Below are 19,579 nucleotides of genomic sequence, written 5' to 3'. Positions count from 1 at the left end.
AAGGTGAAAAAGAAATGAATTGTTACATCACAACTTATGACGTAAGTGACCTTGGCAAAATGACATAAGTTATGCTAATGTATGGTTGGAAATATTTCGTCTTGCGCGTCACATTTACATAAAAATTAGACTAATCCGAAGTGAAAAAACACTATTAATAATATTTTGTAGAAATATTATATTCTGATGTCCATAAAAAAAGAATTGGATTCATGAAGGAATGCAGTAGGGCTATAAAGATGCATTGAACTATCAATGGATTGCAACGGTTGAGTCTCTGATAGAAATTAATCAATGGTCGAAGCAAAAAAACTATTGATGCATCAGCAGTATGCATGACTATCAATAGTTTGTATTGAATTCTGTTGATAAATGCTCTGAGCAAAAAACAGAAAGTTTGCAAACTTACAGCATAATTGAGTTTATGTTTTAACTATTTACTTGATCTAGGCAAGTTCCTTGTCTGTTATTAGAAGTGTTTTGATACTACTTTGTCTTGTTTTTATTTCATTTTAACTATAGATTCATTGTGGAGATGACTTCAAATGAGACAGTTCAAGGAGAAACAAACTATTGCAATAGTTTTCCTTCTGCTGGTTGCAAATTTAGACTACTGCCGTCACAATAGTATGTTGCAACAGACTATTGCCATCACAAAGGTATGTTGCAATAGATAGACTGTTGCCTTCACAACAGTATGTTGCAATAGACTATCACAATAGTATGTTGCAACAGACTATTGCCATCACAATAGTATGTTGCAACAGACTCTTCGCCATCACAATAGTATGTTGCAACAGACTATTGCCATCACAACAGTATGTTGCAACAGACTATTGCCATCACAATAGTACGTTGCAACAGACTATTGCCATCACAACAGTATGTTGCAATAGATCATAGCCATCACAACAGTATGTTGCGATAGACTATTGCCATCACAATAGCATGTTGCAATAGAGTATCACCATCACAAATGAATGCTGCACCAGACTATTGCGATCACAATAGTATGTTGCATTAGACTATTGCGATCACAATAGTATGTTGCATTAGACTATTGCCATCACAACAGTATGTTGCAATAGACTATTGTCATCACAACAGTGTGTTGCAATAGACTATTGCCATCACAAAAGTATGATGCAATAGACTATAGCCATCACAAAAGTATGATGCACCAGACTATAGCCATCACAATATTATGTTGCAATAGACTATTGCCATCACAAAAGTTGCTTCTCTCTGTATAGTCACCCGTAAAATGCAGCTAAATTAACCAAATACATGAGCAAATTGTAACAGGACTGCAAAGATTCTTGTCAAGAATCAGGAATGTTTTGTCAACCTGGAATCTTGACAAAGACTAGATTTTCATCTTCGAGAGGAAATCAAATGCTACCTTTCCAAATCTCATAGGTTGTTTGCCTTGCCTTTCTTGACTTGAAGGTCACATGCAACATAAACCACAACTTTGTAGATTCTGATACCTTTCAGTATGCACTTACCGAAACCAATCATCAAAAATGCCAATTCAACCTAAAGTTGAAAAAAGCCCACGAATTCGGAGTTCAAACGATTGACTAAATTTCCCCAGGACTGGTGGAAAAAAGTGGTTTCAACAGCTATGATGCGCTGTGCCCATAACGCAGTGAATAGGTTTGCGGAGCTTGAAACAGTATGCATGCCCGGAGTATGAGGTTGTGAGCAATAGACTAATCTTGATTGTGTACACAAGCAAGTAAATAATCTACTAGTTACATAAAAAATAATTGTTGATTGTGGTAAGCAGCCTCTGTCACAGAGAAAGTTCAAAGTCTGGTTTATTGACACCTATATGTCTGCCTGCCTGTCTGCTGATGACAATACACAGCTTCAATCATTGACCACATGCAATTTGAACTTAACACCTATCAGGCTGTACGCCATAAACAAAATAAATTGATTTATGGCTCGTGCACCCGAGCCCTGTCTCTGCCAGGTTATGTAATTAGGCAGGTGTGATACTTGTACCCATGACATGTGTTTATGTCTGTGGGTTGCAAACAATCTACATCCATTTTTCTCGGATGACTGATGGAAACTGGTGCAAACTCTTGTCAGTTTCAAATCCTGTTTTGTACTTGGATGAATGAGAGTGTCCAGCCACGCAGTAGCTCACCATCTCTACTGAGATCTCAAATGCAAATTCAGAAAACATGTATTTACAAAACCCAAAATCTCTATATACATTCTTTATGGAAACAACTTCTTCTAGTGTATATGAACTTGTCTGACAACAGTTTATGACTCCATACTGAAACAATGCATCAAGTACAGTAAAAGAAGTTAGTATCCATAAAGAACCTTACTTTCTTGTGACTCGCCCTACTTCTAAAATGCCCATCAAACAGATCATCGTTCTGTAACACACAATGAGCCCTCAGCGTGTCAGCAAATGAACCAGCCAATTGGAAGCCGTCATTACACTTGAGTGAACACCCACCCGCTATGACTGGGTACGGTTTCCCGAGGTCTTAGTTTCAAGAGAAGTAAGCCTAAGTACTAACTAATGCACTTTTGAATCGCGAATGTACACTTACAATTTTGTTATTTGTTTTTTTTAAAAGCAGCAATGTATATTAAATGTCATTAATAAGTGATAATTGTGTTTGAATTATGTTTGATTGTAGGAACTTGGTAACGTTATTTGCTATTTATTGTCACACTTAGCAATATTCCAACTATGTAGTGGGACTGTAAATAATCAAGTCAGGATCATACAATCCAGTGATCAACAGCATAAGCATCCAACCAAGCCAATGACTCTGACCACCAGATCCCCATAACCAGATCTCACTACAAGAATGGATTGCAGAATCAATTCCAACTCAGACCTTCACTGGTCACTTTGGTATGTAATATCAACATATTTACTAGAATTGTTGCTTGTGTTTTCAGTGAATAGAACTGTATCCATTCATAAATCTAATTTATTATGCACCATAGAACTGAATATCCTTGAAGGAGTGTTTAACTGAAATATGGTTGCTATCCATCAAAGCAAATCCAAAATGTGTTCACTCATCATAACGATGACCCATGTTCAATTCCCCACATTGCTACAATGTATGTTCAAGCTCATTTCTCATATCCGTAGCTGTGATATGGTCGGTATAAACCAAACAGCAGCAAAACTACACTCACACTCACCCAATCAAAGGATGCAAGACCTATGGACCCCAAAACAGAGAAGAGAAAACCCAGCAATTTCCTTGCACTCCGGGTTTGGACCCGTGAAGGTCCCCAGGTAGAATAGGCTTTCAGCAACCCATGCCTGCCATAAAAGACTACTATGCTGGTCGTAAGAGGCGACTAATGGGATTGGGTGGTCAGGCTCGCTGACACATGTCATCGGTTCCCAGTTGATGCTCATGTTGTTGATCACTGGATTGTCTGGTCCAGACTGGATTATTTACAGACTGCCTACATATAGCTGGAATATTGCTGAATGCGGCATAAAACTCAACTCACTCACTCACCCCTGGGGTTGGGTAACCATACACTGAACAGCAAAAGAAATGAAACTCTGGCTTTTAATCACATGTTTAAATAGAACACATAAACCACTTATTTCTCAGTCTAAGTAAACTTAGTCTCAGTGTATTTCGTTACACTCCACCACTGTGTCTAACAAAACCAATCAAACGTGAGACGGTTAAACAGGCTGAACCAATCAAACAACGGCTACTATTTAGGGATCGGTGGGACTTTCAAAATATTCAGGTTACCGACACAGATCTCTCCACAAACAAAAATCTGTATATAACACAGTTATCTGACCAGCTGTATATATGCTTTGGGGGTTCTGTTGACATGGTTACCATTAGCCAATATTTCCGCAAGATGACATCCTTGAATATTGCCAAAAACACTATTTTCGGCAAGCGTTTACTCACCGTTGTCATGGTTGTAACATGCACCATGTGCATCACCCGGAAGGGATCGTACACTAAATAGCATTCGGAATCGTTCGAGTACGAACCTTTCCGAGATAAAAAGTTCAGAAGGTATGTGCCAATGTCCACTTTCGCGATTTTGGTAGGCTGTGTTCTCATTGGTCAATCTCAAAGGTTACCTGACGCGACCTCCCATAAGGTTTTGTTAGACTCAGTGGTGGAGTGTAACGAAAAGTGAGTGAGTGAGTGAGTGAGTTTAGTTTTACGTCGCACTTAGCAATATTCCAGCTATATGGCGACGGTCTGTAAATAATCGAGTCTGGACCAGACAATCCAGTGATCAATAACATGAGCATCGATCTGCGCAATGGGGAACCGATGACAAGTGTCAACCAAGTCAGCTAGTCTGACCACCCGATCCCGTTAGTCGCCTCTTACGACAAGCATAGTCACCTTTTATGGCAAGCATGGGTTGCTGAAGGCCTATTCTACCCCGGGACCTTCACGGGTGTAACGAAAAGTACTGAGGATAAGTTTACTTAGACTCACTTATTTCTGAAATTTAATTTTTAAAAAATTCAGAACAGATTAACCACATTTTAATTATAACAGGAATAATTATTAAACAGTAATATCAAAGATAATACAAAGAGTTACAATATGCAGTAAAAGCACTTACTGCCCACCTAAATGCCTACAATAAGTTATCTTTCAACACCTACAAGGTTTGGATATTTCCACAAGTTTAATGACTGCTATGAATTCAACAGACTGAACAAGTTGGATCTTGACTTCATAGATTATTATGCAGTAGGGTTATTTCCATCATCAGTGTAACTTTGAATGAATGGGTTAGAAATTCTTTCAGTAGAGCAGAAAACAGTGGCCTTAATCTTCAACCTCCACGGAGCTGTACAGTTTACATAATTGCGGTTTACATGGCTGGTCTACATATCGCCCTCTCTTAATGTTCCAGTTGATGGACGCAGAGCGACCGTTTGGTCATTGCTTGCTGATGCTTCTCTATCCTAAATGAGATAACATAAAGGCTTCGTTGAAATTCATTACTCACTTCTCACATAAGTCTCTGATTTTATTTAAATGTTATCACTAAGATTTTATACAAATCTGTTTTATCTTAAATTTAAATCTACTTTCATATACATAGGTCAGCTTTTGTTTGAAAATTATGTGAGTGAGTGAGTGAGTGAGTGAGTGAGTGAGTGAGTGAGTGAGTGAGTGAGTGAGTGAGTGAACAATCAAGCCTGGACCAGACAATCAACAGCATGGGCATTGATCTTCAATCAGACTGAGTTGAGTTGAGTTGAGTTGAGTTGAGTTGAGTTGAGTTGAGTTGAGTTGAGTTGAGTTGAATGTAGGTGAGGTGAGGTGAGGTGTAATCGCGTTTAACATCACACTTAAAACTATTTTGCTCATAGGACCATGTGCATGTGTATGTGTATGCTTGGCTGTGGGTGCTAGCCCAGGCTTAAGCTGGTTCAATAGCAACAGCTCACTGAGATGCCACGCTGCAGTTAAGCATGAATACCCTACTCAGACACATTATACTGACTCCGAGCTGACCAGACCTTGTAGTAGTCATTAATGCCAAGTGCCATAGTCTGTCATTAAAGACCCTGAAGCAAATATACTGAGGGATAAAAAAAAGGGATCAGATGAAAGCACAAGAGTTCCTTTATTTTTCTCCAGGGATTTATAAAATAATGGAAATGAAATAATGGAATGCTTGTCCTTTCATGTGATCCCTTAATTTTTTCCCTCAGTATGTATCCAAGAAAGTCCACAAAGTCTAGTAAAAGTTGGTGAGTCCTCATTTCCTTAGTCCCAAGTCTGAAAATGAAGAAAATCTCAGTGCTCCTTTTCATTATATTCTATTCTTATTTCAGTATTTATTCTTTCATGTAAACTGCTCTAACCACTACACCACAGAGGCGGTCACTTTAATTAAGGGGCCATGGGAAGCCTTGAAGTGAATGCATTCATTTGTCACATCAAGGTCCTCTGTCCATTTCCCTACATGGGCACAAATTGTGAAGCCCATTTCTTATGTCCGTCAACCTGATAATGCTGGAATATTGAAAAACAAATGTCGTAAAGCCATACTCACTCACTCACTCACATTAAATTCAAACAAAACTACTCCCTTGAAATACATTCTACTTCATCAAACCATCCAACCATAGACAAGTTTGATTTTGTTTTTGCATTTGAAAAATAAACAGTGTATAGTGAAGATCCTTACGGAAGGGGAAAAGTATTTCTTAACAATTTCATCAGTCAAGGGCGTAACATGTAATAAGACGTTCTGTCATCTCTTATTCACAAGACAGGTGCGCTCTGTGGTACTAACTGAAGCACTTCGAATTCACCTTGATTAATTCCCTGACCAACTTGATTGGATGTGGACATGACACATGCTGATTAAATTAAAATGTCCCATTAAATCCAAAAGTATTGTGGGTACTTAACATTCATGAACATATAATGAACTGATGCATACTACAAACTCATTTTGTATTCCTGACACATGCTGGAGGTTTATTACCAACACAAACTATAACAAACTAATATGTATGGCTCCCAACACTAATTTACTGCAGTTTACTGCACATTTTTTCTCTCTTTTTTTTTAATTATTTCCCATCTGCATGTTGTATATATTTCAAGAAAAACTGAAACTTTCATGAGCAATAATATACAATTCTTGTATGGATGTTAAACACCACTTTTCAAGGAATACACATTACACTTTACAATGTCAGAGTTCTGCAGAGTTCTGGTAAACATCTTTACATGGTACCTTTCAACATGCATACATAATACATATTACACAATATAAACTTCTACACATTTACAATAATCATGTGTCATTTATTACACACATGATATACAACAGAAAATGCTGTACACTGTATTACTAAATGTCACTTATATAAGTATATACATGCACGTATACAATTGTTATAAAGATACATCAGGAATCCATGATATTTGAGAAGAGTGTATAAAAGGAGGACCAAAGGGTATAAAAATGGTCTTGCATTTGAAAGGGCGGCATATTTTGAGGCTTAATAATAACTTAGAATTTCCCATTGAAAACATTGAAAGTTTGGCTTCATATTGCTTAAAGTTATCTTATATAATGTATACTTAACTATAAGGAAGACCACATTAAGTGGATTATTGTTTTGGCATTTCAAGCCAAATATAATATTTTCACGGGAGAACTGGTATTCCCTTCAGAAAACGTGACAAGCTGACTAGATGTTTCCTTCCATATGGTCACAGTATATGGACATTCACACAATAAATATATCATTGTTTCAGGAGTGGATTCACAGACCAAGCACAAACGAGAATCGGTATGTGTCATTAAATTTAATTTGTATTTGGTCATTAAAATATTATGAATAATCATAAAATGAAAACCACCTTGGATATACGCATTCTGTGCATCTGTGCGATTAAATAAATATTAGTCCAATCTTTTTTGTTGCAATGTTGCTTCTGGGTTGTACAACAGTTTTTCAATATCACCAGTTATCTTCATTTCTACATCAGTTTGTTTAAGGTGTTCTACACGTGTGAAGTCACATTGGCTGAAATGTCTATCTTCACACAACTGGTGGATTTGACAGTGTAAATATTTCTTCTGTTGAGCTAAGGTTCCCCTGAGGCCTTCATTTTGTGGTTTCATCATCTGTCATAATGTCAGTTGTACCTTTCATCATGTGGAAGTAAATGACATATAGGGGTTGGGCTTGGTGTGGGGATATTCATGCCTCTTTCTTCTTATTCACTTTACTTGTTCAAACTTAAGCAAAGGCAAAAGCAAAACATGAGACATAAATAAATGAAGCAAGTATAGTTAAATCACAGGCAAACTGTAGCACAAATAGGGTTGCACAACAAAGAAAAAAATGACCAGGACCTGAGGGGGAAATGAAGGGGAAGAATGATCTGATATATGAGTGGTGTTTAAAATGTTGAATGATATATATTTCATGTGAGTAATTATTATATATGTGATTGGCAATCTAACAGCAGTGACGAAATGGGTGTGTACCTTTCATGTTGGCAATATTTTATTTTGACATGAAAAATATTTTTCAAACTGAAGCATGTTGCCAACCTTTGCTCACTTCAAATTCAGGAAGACTGGTAATTTTTCTCTCTGCAGTGCAACCCTATGTGTGCTACACTTTGATGTGGTTAAATAAATTGGTATAACATTGTTATAAACCATGATTATATACAAACGTTCAGCCATAAAACACAGAAATAGGATCCAAACATATCTCAGATTGCATCCAGAAAAGCAAATACGCTTGCACTGCGTGACACATTTTAGCAATTTAACTGTAACCAGCAGACTCCTGAAGATTTGAGGTTAACCTGGTCTTCAGCAACCCATGCTTGTTGTAATAGCTGACTAACAGGATTGGGCAGCCAGGCTCGCTAACTTAGTTGACACATGTCATCATATCGCTATGCATTGTTTGACGCCTATGATGTTTATCACTGGACTGTCTGCTCCAGACTTGATTCTTTACTGAGGGCTGCCATATAGCCGGAACATTGCTGAATGCAATATTAAGAAACAAACAATAACCATCAGGGGTATCAGCAATCAATCAGTATCCACCTTTCTTTTTTGTCTCATAAGAGGCAATTAACGGGATTGGGTGGGCAGGCTCGTTGATTTGGTTGACATATGTCATAGTTTCCCAATTGCACAGACTGGTGCTTCTGCTGGTGATCACTGGAGAGTCTGGTCCAGACTCATTCATTTACAGGCCGTCGCCATATAGCTAGAATATTGCTGAGAGTGGCATAAAAATAAACTCACTCACTTTTTGTCAGTATCTTTGAAACAGGTTGAAGAAATGTTTTAACCACACATTTACTTCAAACCTCCATAGGTCATGAATAACCTGTCAGTGTTTTGAAATATTCATCCAGTCTCAAGGTTGTGTCTGCTGTCCTTGCAGATGTGAGCTAAGTCTCTTTGTCAATTCATTTGCGTTAGTCACAAAGTCATCTCATAGCAGGAAACGAATTGAAGTTGTTTATATTCAAGATATGACACATATTAACCAAACTAACTCCTCTGAACATTAGAAAAGAAAAGCTCGAGAGCTACCTGGGCTTGTCCTTGGAGCTCACAAAGTATATTGGTCCTTCAGGTTCAGTGATGGGTAAATCCGAGATTATTTGGGTTAGAATTGAAACCCTTGTCACAAGTGGCAACTACTGGAATCGGGTGGTCAGGCTTACTAACTTGTTTGACATATGTCATCATATCCCAATTGCATAAATCGATGCTCAACCCTTAATGTGTAATCCTCAATATAACATTTGTTACAATTTAACCACTTTCAAAAGTGGGAAGTCTGGTGGCTAACCGGCTTATGGGGCTGACTTTGTGTGCTGGCAATCTGGTGCCTCACTCTGAAGGTGGGGGTTTGAATCCCAAATAACACTCAACCCAGCAAAGTACTAGAATTTGTACTTTACTAAGAAAGTGTAATCACAGTTATAACACATTTTACAGATGCTCATGATTTTGATCACTGGATTGTCTGCTCCAGACATGATTATTTACTGCCAGTCACCACATGGCTGAAATATTGCTTACTATAGAGTAAAACTAAACTCAATCACCACAGTGAAGGGGAGGGCAAGTTCAACCATGATAAAGGATTTTAGTAGTGCTTCAAATATATAAACACCTGACCTCACAAAACATCCATAAAATCGTACACAAGTACACAAGACAGTGTATAACTGACGTACGAACAAGGAAAAGATTACAACTGACTTGATATAATTTGTTAGTTTTTTTTTATGGGCAGGACTTAAAAAACGATAAAATGGTCAAATATCTACTCCCTTCAACCTGCAGAAACATTCCAAATCCTACTTATTTCTTTCTCCCATTGTGTATGTATCATACAGAACTCACCAAAGGTTACATCAATGCAATGATAATTTCATGCAGTGATAATTCTAGCTAAGATACCTAGCGTTCACAACATGTAGTGAGCGCTATATATCTTAGCTATGACCATTCGTTCTATAAAACATATTTCCCCCTTTTCCATGAATTTCGCTTTTCCTTCTTGAAACCTCGAGGGAAGGCATGGTAAATCAGGTATCTTGTAGTGCCAGACTGTTAAAGTCAACAGGTGCGCAAAAACGTCACTGACTTGCACGTAACCAGAATCACGGCAGTGATCACCATCGCTCAACTGGCAGCGATAAACGATCAATGTCAGTCAATGAGAGAGATCGGGATTAAAAAAACGCCAATGAGGTTTGTCATGTACTTATTACGTAGTACACAAGCCCACTGGAATACAATGCTAACTAAACAAGCAACAGATGTCTTACCAGCAGATGATGAAAATGAAATGACTAGGCTTATGAAATTCTCTGCATCCTACCCATCAATCGGCACGTTTCTCAACATCAAAGGTCGTTCGTTGCATAAGGCTAGAGTTAGCTCCCTTTAACCGATTCTCATACCGCACATCAGCAACGCCGGTGAAAGTTTATACGGGTCTACAATAGCTATTAATATATCGCGTTTTAATTTTTAGCTTGTTAATACCTTCTTGCACACAGGCAGAAAATTTGGCATCGGCAGACCGCCGATTACGGAAATCACATTCCGGTTCACTGACCTCTTGAAATATTGACCTTGTTGACTTGTAACCTTTGACCTTCAGTCCATAATGAATTTCTCTTCTGTGGCATCTAAACGCGTATTTCAACAGTCTTTATTCATCCTTCTTTAGTTTCAATAATTTTATTTGACAAAAAACAGAAAGAAGAATCTGTGTTATAGTTCTTCATATGCGTCAGAAACTCAACCACGGATTTCCCCTTTCACAAACTTTTCTTCCACTTGATTGGCTGTTACGGTAAGAAAACCTCTTCCCTCCGTCCTGATGGATGAAATTTAATGTCGTTATATTAATAAGTTTTCTCAGGTATATGTCAATATCTGGTGAATGAAATGTTCCACATGTATCGTTTACATTAACACATTAAAAGAAACACCTTTATATTTGACTAAGTTTAATATACGAGACCATTGAAAAGTTTAGGAATTTGTAAAGGACCTCACTTCCGGTAGCCTTTCCGTTTACCTCCCGCCAAGAATGGTGTGAGGTCTGTGTTGACATCTCCTGTAAGTATTCGACAAAGCGTGATCTTTAGACATTGTATAACTAAACAACATGAGGCTTAGGTGCAAAATCGTATCTTATCATGTTTACTAATTTCACGGTCTTCGTCGATAATACGTTTGTCGTGTTTTTGTCTTCCCGGGGTACTTTTTACAGAAGTTGCAAACTTGCTACTTTCAGGGGCCTAGTTTCGCTGTCAGGCCAGTGTACCCACGAGTCTGTCTGCCAACGCACTCGGCACTTTTCAGAAGTGCTTCTGTAGGAATACTTCAGCAGACAGCGTTATTTTGACATTTTCTTATCTTGCAGGTGAAATCTAGTCGGATATGATGGTTGGGATTTAAGAACAACCCCCACGACAAAAGAAGAGACAACATCCCAGTTAATCACAGGATACGTTTACGCACACACATATATATATATTATATATGGATGGACGGCTATTAGTGTGACATACTTCTGTATACTGCCAGCATGGAGTTTTCCCTTTTATACGTCACACTATGTTGTATAATTGTAAAAGGTAAGTATTTTTATTAACTTAAAGTCTTTTGTACTTCTCATTTGACACATCCACTTGTTGCCAACTGCTTACTTTATGAGCAAACTGACCCAGTTCTCAGAGGCTCAACTTCCATTCATTGAAAACTGCTTAGGAATATGCCTGCTGTCTTTCTTTAAGTATGAAACTTTTAAAATGTTTTATTTATTTATCAAATTATTATTTTTATTGGATTCTCTCCCATGATTGTGTTTGTACTTGCTGCAGAATGAGACAAGACATATTCATTAGCTATGTCAGTCCTCCAGAAATTGTTACTAGTGTAAATAATTGGTTAACCAGATTTCACTGACCACAAGCAGACTGACCTTTGTCCAGTGGCCAGTAAATCTGAAGAAGGTGGCTGCTAGGTGTAATTTACCAGTGGGCCAGTCTTATGTCTAGAATTCCCCCTTGGTCTAATTTACAACTAGGGCTCTTATCTGTGCCTGATCTGACAGCTAGCTGCTGATGCCAGAACCCTGCTTGGTTCCTGGTACACACTGGGTTTTCTGTCTGAAGCAGAGCTGATAAGAATTAAGGCCAATAGCATTCTGTGAGGCTTCCTGTAGATGATGCCTAAGAATTATAACTAATAATATGACATTTGGGATTACACTTTCTTGTACAAATTCTAGTAGACTGAGGACTCAACCCCCAAAGCACTGGTATTTGTACTTTTCTAAAAATGTTTAATTACAAATACAACAGTATCTGACAACTTTCTTTCATGCATTGCCTATTTAAATGAATTCTTACAGACATTACAATATAAATAATTATATTTAAGTAAAAACAGCAAAAAAACCTTCCAAAATATGAATTTTCAAAATCCCTTTTATGAAGTAGAGATTTATTTTTCTGCATTTGCTTCAAAATACTCTTCGAGTGGATTCCTTGAAAAATGCCCAGATTTTGATGGAGTTGAAGTAACATTGTAATCCTAATGTCAGTGTTTCTGAATGAGGCAGGTGTTTCCTGTGTAGTGAGCAGTATTCACATGGCAGTAAAAACAGAAAATTTTACATGAAATAGATTCTCTTTGCTTGACCCAACAGGCAGGACAATTGCTGTCAACATATATGCATAATATTCACATTTTGAAAAAATTGTTCTGCTGTTAGTAAAGTTTTGATGTGATACCCGGTAACAGAGAAATGGAAACCATTCAGATTTGTTTGTGAGGAGTCTGAATGGTAGCTGGGTCACTTTAACCTGTTGCAGTCTGTATGCATGGGTACGTCCTGTGCACAGAGAATTGTTAAGTGTTTCAATAAGTAGACACAACTTTCCTCACCAACTTTCCTCCATCCATGCAACCCCCTCTCCTCAAACCAACCTCTCGATCTCTACCATGCTTCACCATCAAATTCCCACAAACATGTGGCAATTCAGCAGAACACACCAGTTTTTTAAGCATATCAGTTGGTAAAACAAGTATGAGAAAGAATGTCATCCTTGAAAGTATGATTCATATCAGTAGTCGCCGTCATTTCATCTTGATTGTGCTTTTCTATACATGTCAGTGACCATTCACGCTGAAATTAGTCCATACTGGTTTGTGCATTTGTAGATGTGATGAATGAGTGTAGGAGTTTCACACACATCCATTACATGTGATATGATATTTGTACCTGATGACATTATCACACCACATTGTAATGGATTGAAATACAGGCCCGTCTGGTGGTCTGACATGGTCTGATGGCTGGCGAGACACCGTGTTTTGTCCCCTGCCTCATTGTGTATTCGGAAGCCTATTGAAGTGTACTTGAACATGCTGCAACACTTCTCTGTCCTGGAAGCTGAAAATTATGAATTGATTCCTTCCTTTCAAAAACATGCAAATTAAGCTGAATATTGTCTGATGTTGTTGTATTGGTTTTTCAATATTCTTGATGGTGATCATTACTTAAATGTGCAGTTCTACATATCAAATTCAAAAGCTGTTGTGATGTAAAAGCATCTTATCAGGGGTTGAACATTTTTCCTCTGTACTCAGGTTGGGTAAACTTTCAAACACTTGACCAAATATTAATTTCATTTGCAGAAAAGGTCCAAGCAGTCAAGTAAACAATAGATTACCACTGGGTTTGCTCATAGGTTATGGTATTTTGGTAATTTAATTACTGTAACAATGTCAGTATCATGATACACAATGAGTTGCATAAATTTTACAACAAAGTATTAATGATTATAATTATTTAATTGTCTGTGAGCCCCATTTGTAGTCTAGAGCCTCTGAAAATCATGGATATAAATCCCAGGAACCCTCAAATGTAAAACTCACTGTAAAAACCTGGCTGATCAACGTAACAGATTGTTGTCTCTTCAATAATTTAATGTACACTGTATGCTCACAAAGTGTCACAAATTTTTCTGAAACATTTAACTGTTTCAGTCAGATTATCTTAACAGAGTACACCTAGTGTGAAACATGATAAACTGCAACAATATGAGAATAGCTGTTACTAGTAATTATAGTAATACAACTATACCTGCCATACCTTCCCTTGTAAATATCCCAAGAGAATAAAGATTTTTTCCATTTTGTAAAAACATTTTAGAAGACGAGGTTCATTTCATGTTTATTTGCCCACAATACAATGATTTACAAACAAGATATATGTTAAATATTGCCTGTAAAGATTCCAACTCTCTAATTCACCTTCTCCTGTGTGAAAACACAACTATTTATATATGTATGCAAAATATATTAAGGAAGCTCTTATGCGATGCAACACACGATTGTTGTAAATTTATACAGAATTGTTTCAGTTATTTTGCTCATCAATCGTCTTATATTGTATCGTACATTGTACATGGGCCTGTGGCCTTCTTACTGAATAAAGTTATATATATATAGTGTAGTGAGCATTAAAGACATTGATTACAGTGATTATGAATTACTCATTTGCAAATGAACATACTCTCACCGTTTCTGATAACTAGGGTATACTATACAGCTATATATAAGTCTATCATCCCTTGTATGAGATTTTAAGATAAATTCTACAAGAGTTCTTTAAAGTGATTACCATGATTACCAATTATCAACTGAACATTGTCCCACAGTTTATGTGACATCAGCGTCTTGATAATGAAGTTGATCAAATCTGCTTGAGGTGCTTGAGGCATTACGGATATGGGTGACTGTACATTAAGATTGAACTGACACCGTAATGAGACTATAAACTAAATAATGTAGCCGGGAGCCTGATCATGCAAGGATGAGAGGGCGTAAGTAGCTATTGTTTCAACAGCTGAATCTATAGGTGATATTCTGTTGGTTTACAGGGGATAAAGTTCAACAACAAAGGAGGATGTTGCCTCTTGTGAATCTTTGCATTCTCTGCATATTGATACCAAATTATCAAAACTGCCTTCAAAATACCTGCCATTCTTAACATAATGACAACATAAAAATATTTGTTTAGCGTGAAATAAAATTTGGAAACTAAAACACTCTTAAGGTGCTTCACTGAAAGAGTCACAAATGCTACCATATGCAGGTACATTTATATTTTAATTATAGTCTGTCATACAGAACCTGAAGCAAATATATCCAAGGAAACCCATTCAAGTTCATAAAATGTGGCAAGTATAGACTTCCTCAGTTTCAGGCTGAAAATGAAGAAAATCTCAGTGCTCCTTTCCATTATATTTTATCATACATGTTAAAAAAAAATAATAATACCTTATGAAAAGTTATTTGAAGCCCAGTTTTACATTTGTAGTATATCCCCCCAATATCTCTCTCTCTCTTCTCTGTAACCTCCGTGATTCTCAACTGTAAACCAGATGCTTATTTATGTGTTAAAAGGCCAGATACACCAATACACCAGTGCTGTTTCACAAAGCCTTCATGAGCCTAAGATCTCGTAATTTCTCTTGTAGCATTCGTAGCTCCTGTGTTACAGTATAGGACTATTAGGAGGCACAATGGCTACAAGAAAGCTTACGAGATATCTTACTATTCTTAGGCTTACGAGAGTTTTGTGAAATGGACCTAAGGTTCCTAATCATGTTCCAGTTGAGTGTGTGAAGTTATCAATGCTTACTGTACCTAGTGGTTGTGTTTGAAGTATTGTGTTTGAAGTTATGGTGGTGATAACAGGCACAATATGACTTATGTCAATGTTATTCCCGTTCACCAGTCCATGAAGCAGATAGTCCATACACCCTTCAAGCCTTCAGACTGATGTGAGTGTTAATGGATCAAACGATCCATTCATTATTCACAGAACCATTGACCTAGTACTGAAATAAACAAATAAGTTTCCATAGAATGAAGTCAAGATTTTTAAAGGGTTGGTGACTTGCAGCTACCTGAAGCACTGACAAGTACCCTGCAATTCTTTATCATTGACAAGGGTTGAAGTGTATAATCATAAAAATGTTTTGGTTAGTTCAAGAAGTGAAGTTACTTAATTCATTGCTAGTGAGGTAGACTGATGGTTAAAGTGTTCTATGGTCATGCCATGGACTCTGGGTTCGACTCTCCACATGCGTACAATGTTTGAAGCCTATTTCTCATGTCCTCTGACGTGATGTTGCTGGAATACTGCTAACATTTGCATAAAAGTATTTATTGTAATATATATGGACGAATAACTGATTTATAACTTTGAGGGCCATTATAGGAATTGTAGGTAGCCAAGTGATTAAGGAATCTGCTCATCACACCAAAGCTCCTGGTTCAATTCTCCAGTCGGGTACAATCTGTGAAGCCCATTTTTGGGGTCCTCCTCTTTAAGTTTAATATTGCTGGAATATTGCTCACACACTCCTTGCTTTACCTGTGTTAAGAACTACATTATAATGAATGTTCTTGCTTGATAATGGTGTGGGAGCTTATAGTAAACCTTGTCTCAGTCTCATTAACCCACCAGCCATTGGTAATTAATACATCATTATGTTCTCTTTGTCTCCCCTCCGTCAACCATGTCAGTTGTTGAACCAGGGCTTCAGATGAGGGTCATATTGACTTATGCATGTTTAAAAAAAATATACAACATACTGCAGGGTCCTATTTAGAAAACATGGCAGATACACACCACAGCAATGGTGTATGGACTTAGAATCATTTACAGGCGTATTTATCTGAAATAGTATTGTTCTGCTGTTCATTTCCCTGTTTACCCAAGAGTAGCAATTTTGTGGTGTATATAAACAAAACACATTTAACTGATGCTCCATTGATTTCCATTCAGTACTCAAAATGTAATCTCAAGATTTTTCAGTATATTGACAAAATACAGAATACATACTCCTAATATTGAAAAATTATCTGGAGCCCAGGTTGTACATTCTCCCCCAGTGCACTAAAATCACGATAACTGCTCAGCTGTATGTAGTTTGAAACAATAAACTGAAAATGGATAGTTTGGTAGAGGAGCCGTACCAATGTGTTTTATCCAAACAATACCATGGGACGCGCCTCAACCCAATCCATGCAGGCATCAGTTGAAGCGACCAGTAGCACATACAACTGTTTATTTGTATGTATTAGATCAATGGGGTTAGATGTTGCCCATGCTCTGGGAACAATAATCCTGCTCTCAACATGTCCCATGTGTCCTGTTCCATAAGCCTGAACTAAGTATGAAATCCTACACTCTGCCTTAGAAACAGGAGTAGTGTTTCTTCTCTCAGAGACACCTAGACTTGCTGCAAGGATTATTTCGGTGCTTCAGGGTGAACTTTAACAAGATAATTGTTTATCACTTGGAATGCCTCTTGACAGTAATTCAGTATGAAGTTTGTTTCTTATATGTTATATCCAGTGTAGGCTTGTCATCATTAAACAAGTTATTGCAGCAATTGTTCTTGGTACATGTGTTGTTACTCTGACATCTTATGTAGCTAGGAGGTGGGGTATCCTAGTGTTTAAAGTGTCCACTGAAGGTCTTGTTTGATTTCCCACATGGGTACAATGTATGAAGCCCATCTCTAGTAGTTCCCTTTGCGATAATGCTTAAATATTGCTAAAACATTTAAAAAACATACTCACTGACTCATTCTTATGTAACTTATGAATGTTTCTTCATAGAATGCTTGTGCAGTATATACCTTGTAATGTTGTATCTATTGTGTCGGATTTATTGATTAATATCTTAAAAACTGCAACAGTATTATCTCTGGAGTTGGCACTGCAGTGTTTCAGTCTCTGGGTTTCTTCAGGGCAGGATATCAGAAAGGATCAAGTGTTAATTGGTTGGGTTTTACAACTATAGTGTCATAAGCTCCAGTATCATTGAGTACTCTGCCAACATGCCCCAGGTTATGGCGTGTATATATTGTTTAAACAACAGCTGTGATGATATAATTGTGTTTGTTGTAGGGTAGTGATTTGGGACGTTAACACCATTGGCAGTTCTCATGTTATTGAGAATGATGAATCTCAATAAGTGCTGTGCTACGTTTCCTTGGTTAGGGTTTATACCATTATGATGTTGATAAAATATGTTATAGTGGCATAAACACAGACACCCATCGTATCATATATACTGTCATTGGATGGAAATATCTTTCTGTGTAAATGTCCATTTGAAGTTATGAGAATGAGGTTTGCGTGTCTTGAAAAGAAAAACATACACTGACGCAAAGTGGTGTAGTATATGAATTCCCACAAATGATATCAAATGTATACGACTCAGTGGACGTTAACAAGACTTATATACCGCACTAAATTAAAAGGCTTTGAAGAGTAGGTTTTAGGTGTCCATTTGCACAACTCCAGTATATGGCCTGAATATCTGAATCTCACCACCATTGCAGGACACACCTTTTGTATAGTGACTGTATATTGATGTCCCTACGAGATGTAGAATTGATGACACTCAGTGCAGACACACTCCCACCTTCCTATTGAATGCTGGGATACAGTGGGAGGGATTTCTGTCTGATAGAGTTTTGATATGGTGCACAACAAACAGAATATGCTGACATGATGAACTGGAAAAATCAAGATAATCAAAGGACTTATGAAAAGTAGTATAGTTTGTTTGAATATATGAATGATTATAATGAAAGCTTAATGAAAATGTGTGCTGGAAATTTCAAACCAGTATTTTTCATATGCATGTGAAGTTCATTATGAGTCTCTGAGTCTGAAAGCTATATGTCTACTTGTGTAAAAATATGAATCAGTTAATAATTCAATAGAAAAATGTAAACAAACATTTATCAGCATGTTGTTATTTGAAGTGGTTGAATCACATAGGTGGAAATCTAAAATCTAAAATGTCAATCTAGTATTTGACACCTTTACCAAGATAAAAGCACAGGAATATGCATGAGGAACGTAAAAGTTGTTAAATATGTTCCGAAATATTTTTACCAAGTTTAAAAGGGACCCACCCATTTCTTTGACACTGTTTCTTTTGGAAAAGAAAGTGTAACATATCTGGGAAAATACCTTTTGGACAAAGGGAAAAAACCTTTAAATTTTCTGCCAATCTGAACTTGCATTCCTCTAAATTAATATTAATAACAAAACCCGTTAACTGTAAAGCAGACATGCTACTAAGTATCATCCCATTGTCACTCTTGTAGTTAGTATATAAATGATGATATTGCATTGTTGTCCCATAAAAATTTCAGCAAGTCTAGGACAGTGTCTAGAAGGTGAACTGAGCGTGAAGGGACTTCTTGTCCAGATTGGATCCCAATTGTTTTGAGAAATGGTAGCAGCACGGAATGGAAAAGAACATGTTCTTACTTATGCAGTATCATGAAAAATATCTCTTATTTAGATTGAGCACTGTATCTGGAAATTACCACTCAAAGAAATACATTTTGTAAATTACTTGTGTGATTGAGTTTTCATCCATTCAGACTCAGGTTATTTTGAGGGCAGTTGTACTCTGTTAGGTATTTGACTT

At 37.1% G+C, this 19,579-nt stretch overlaps 2 protein-coding genes across 2 annotated transcripts in view; one reads left to right on the top strand and one right to left on the bottom strand.

The window, feature by feature from the left end:
• The window catches only part of LOC137295645 (5-aminolevulinate synthase-like), a 65,889-nt gene extending 55,417 nt beyond the window's left edge, over nucleotides 1–10,472 (bottom strand). Inside the window, exon 1 of the mRNA XM_067827106.1 lies at nucleotides 10,353–10,472. The gene's annotated coding sequence lies outside the window, so the exon portion shown is untranslated. The remainder of the gene's footprint in view (nucleotides 1–10,352) is intronic.
• Nucleotides 10,473–11,089: 617 nt separating this feature from the next.
• LOC137295956 (laminin subunit beta-1-like) overlaps nucleotides 11,090–19,579 on the top strand; it is a 66,760-nt gene continuing 58,270 nt past the window's right edge. Inside the window, exons 1-2 of the mRNA XM_067827553.1 lie at nucleotides 11,090–11,154; nucleotides 11,462–11,675. Coding sequence (XP_067683654.1) covers nucleotides 11,627–11,675 — 49 coding nt within the window. The 5' untranslated portion in view covers nucleotides 11,090–11,154; nucleotides 11,462–11,626. The remainder of the gene's footprint in view (nucleotides 11,155–11,461; nucleotides 11,676–19,579) is intronic.

The sequence above is a fragment of the Haliotis asinina genome, chromosome 9 (genome assembly GCF_037392515.1).
Source record: "Haliotis asinina isolate JCU_RB_2024 chromosome 9, JCU_Hal_asi_v2, whole genome shotgun sequence".
Classification (NCBI taxonomy): Eukaryota; Metazoa; Mollusca; class Gastropoda; order Lepetellida; family Haliotidae; genus Haliotis; species Haliotis asinina.
This window is presented reverse-complemented; position numbering and strand designations above follow the sequence as displayed.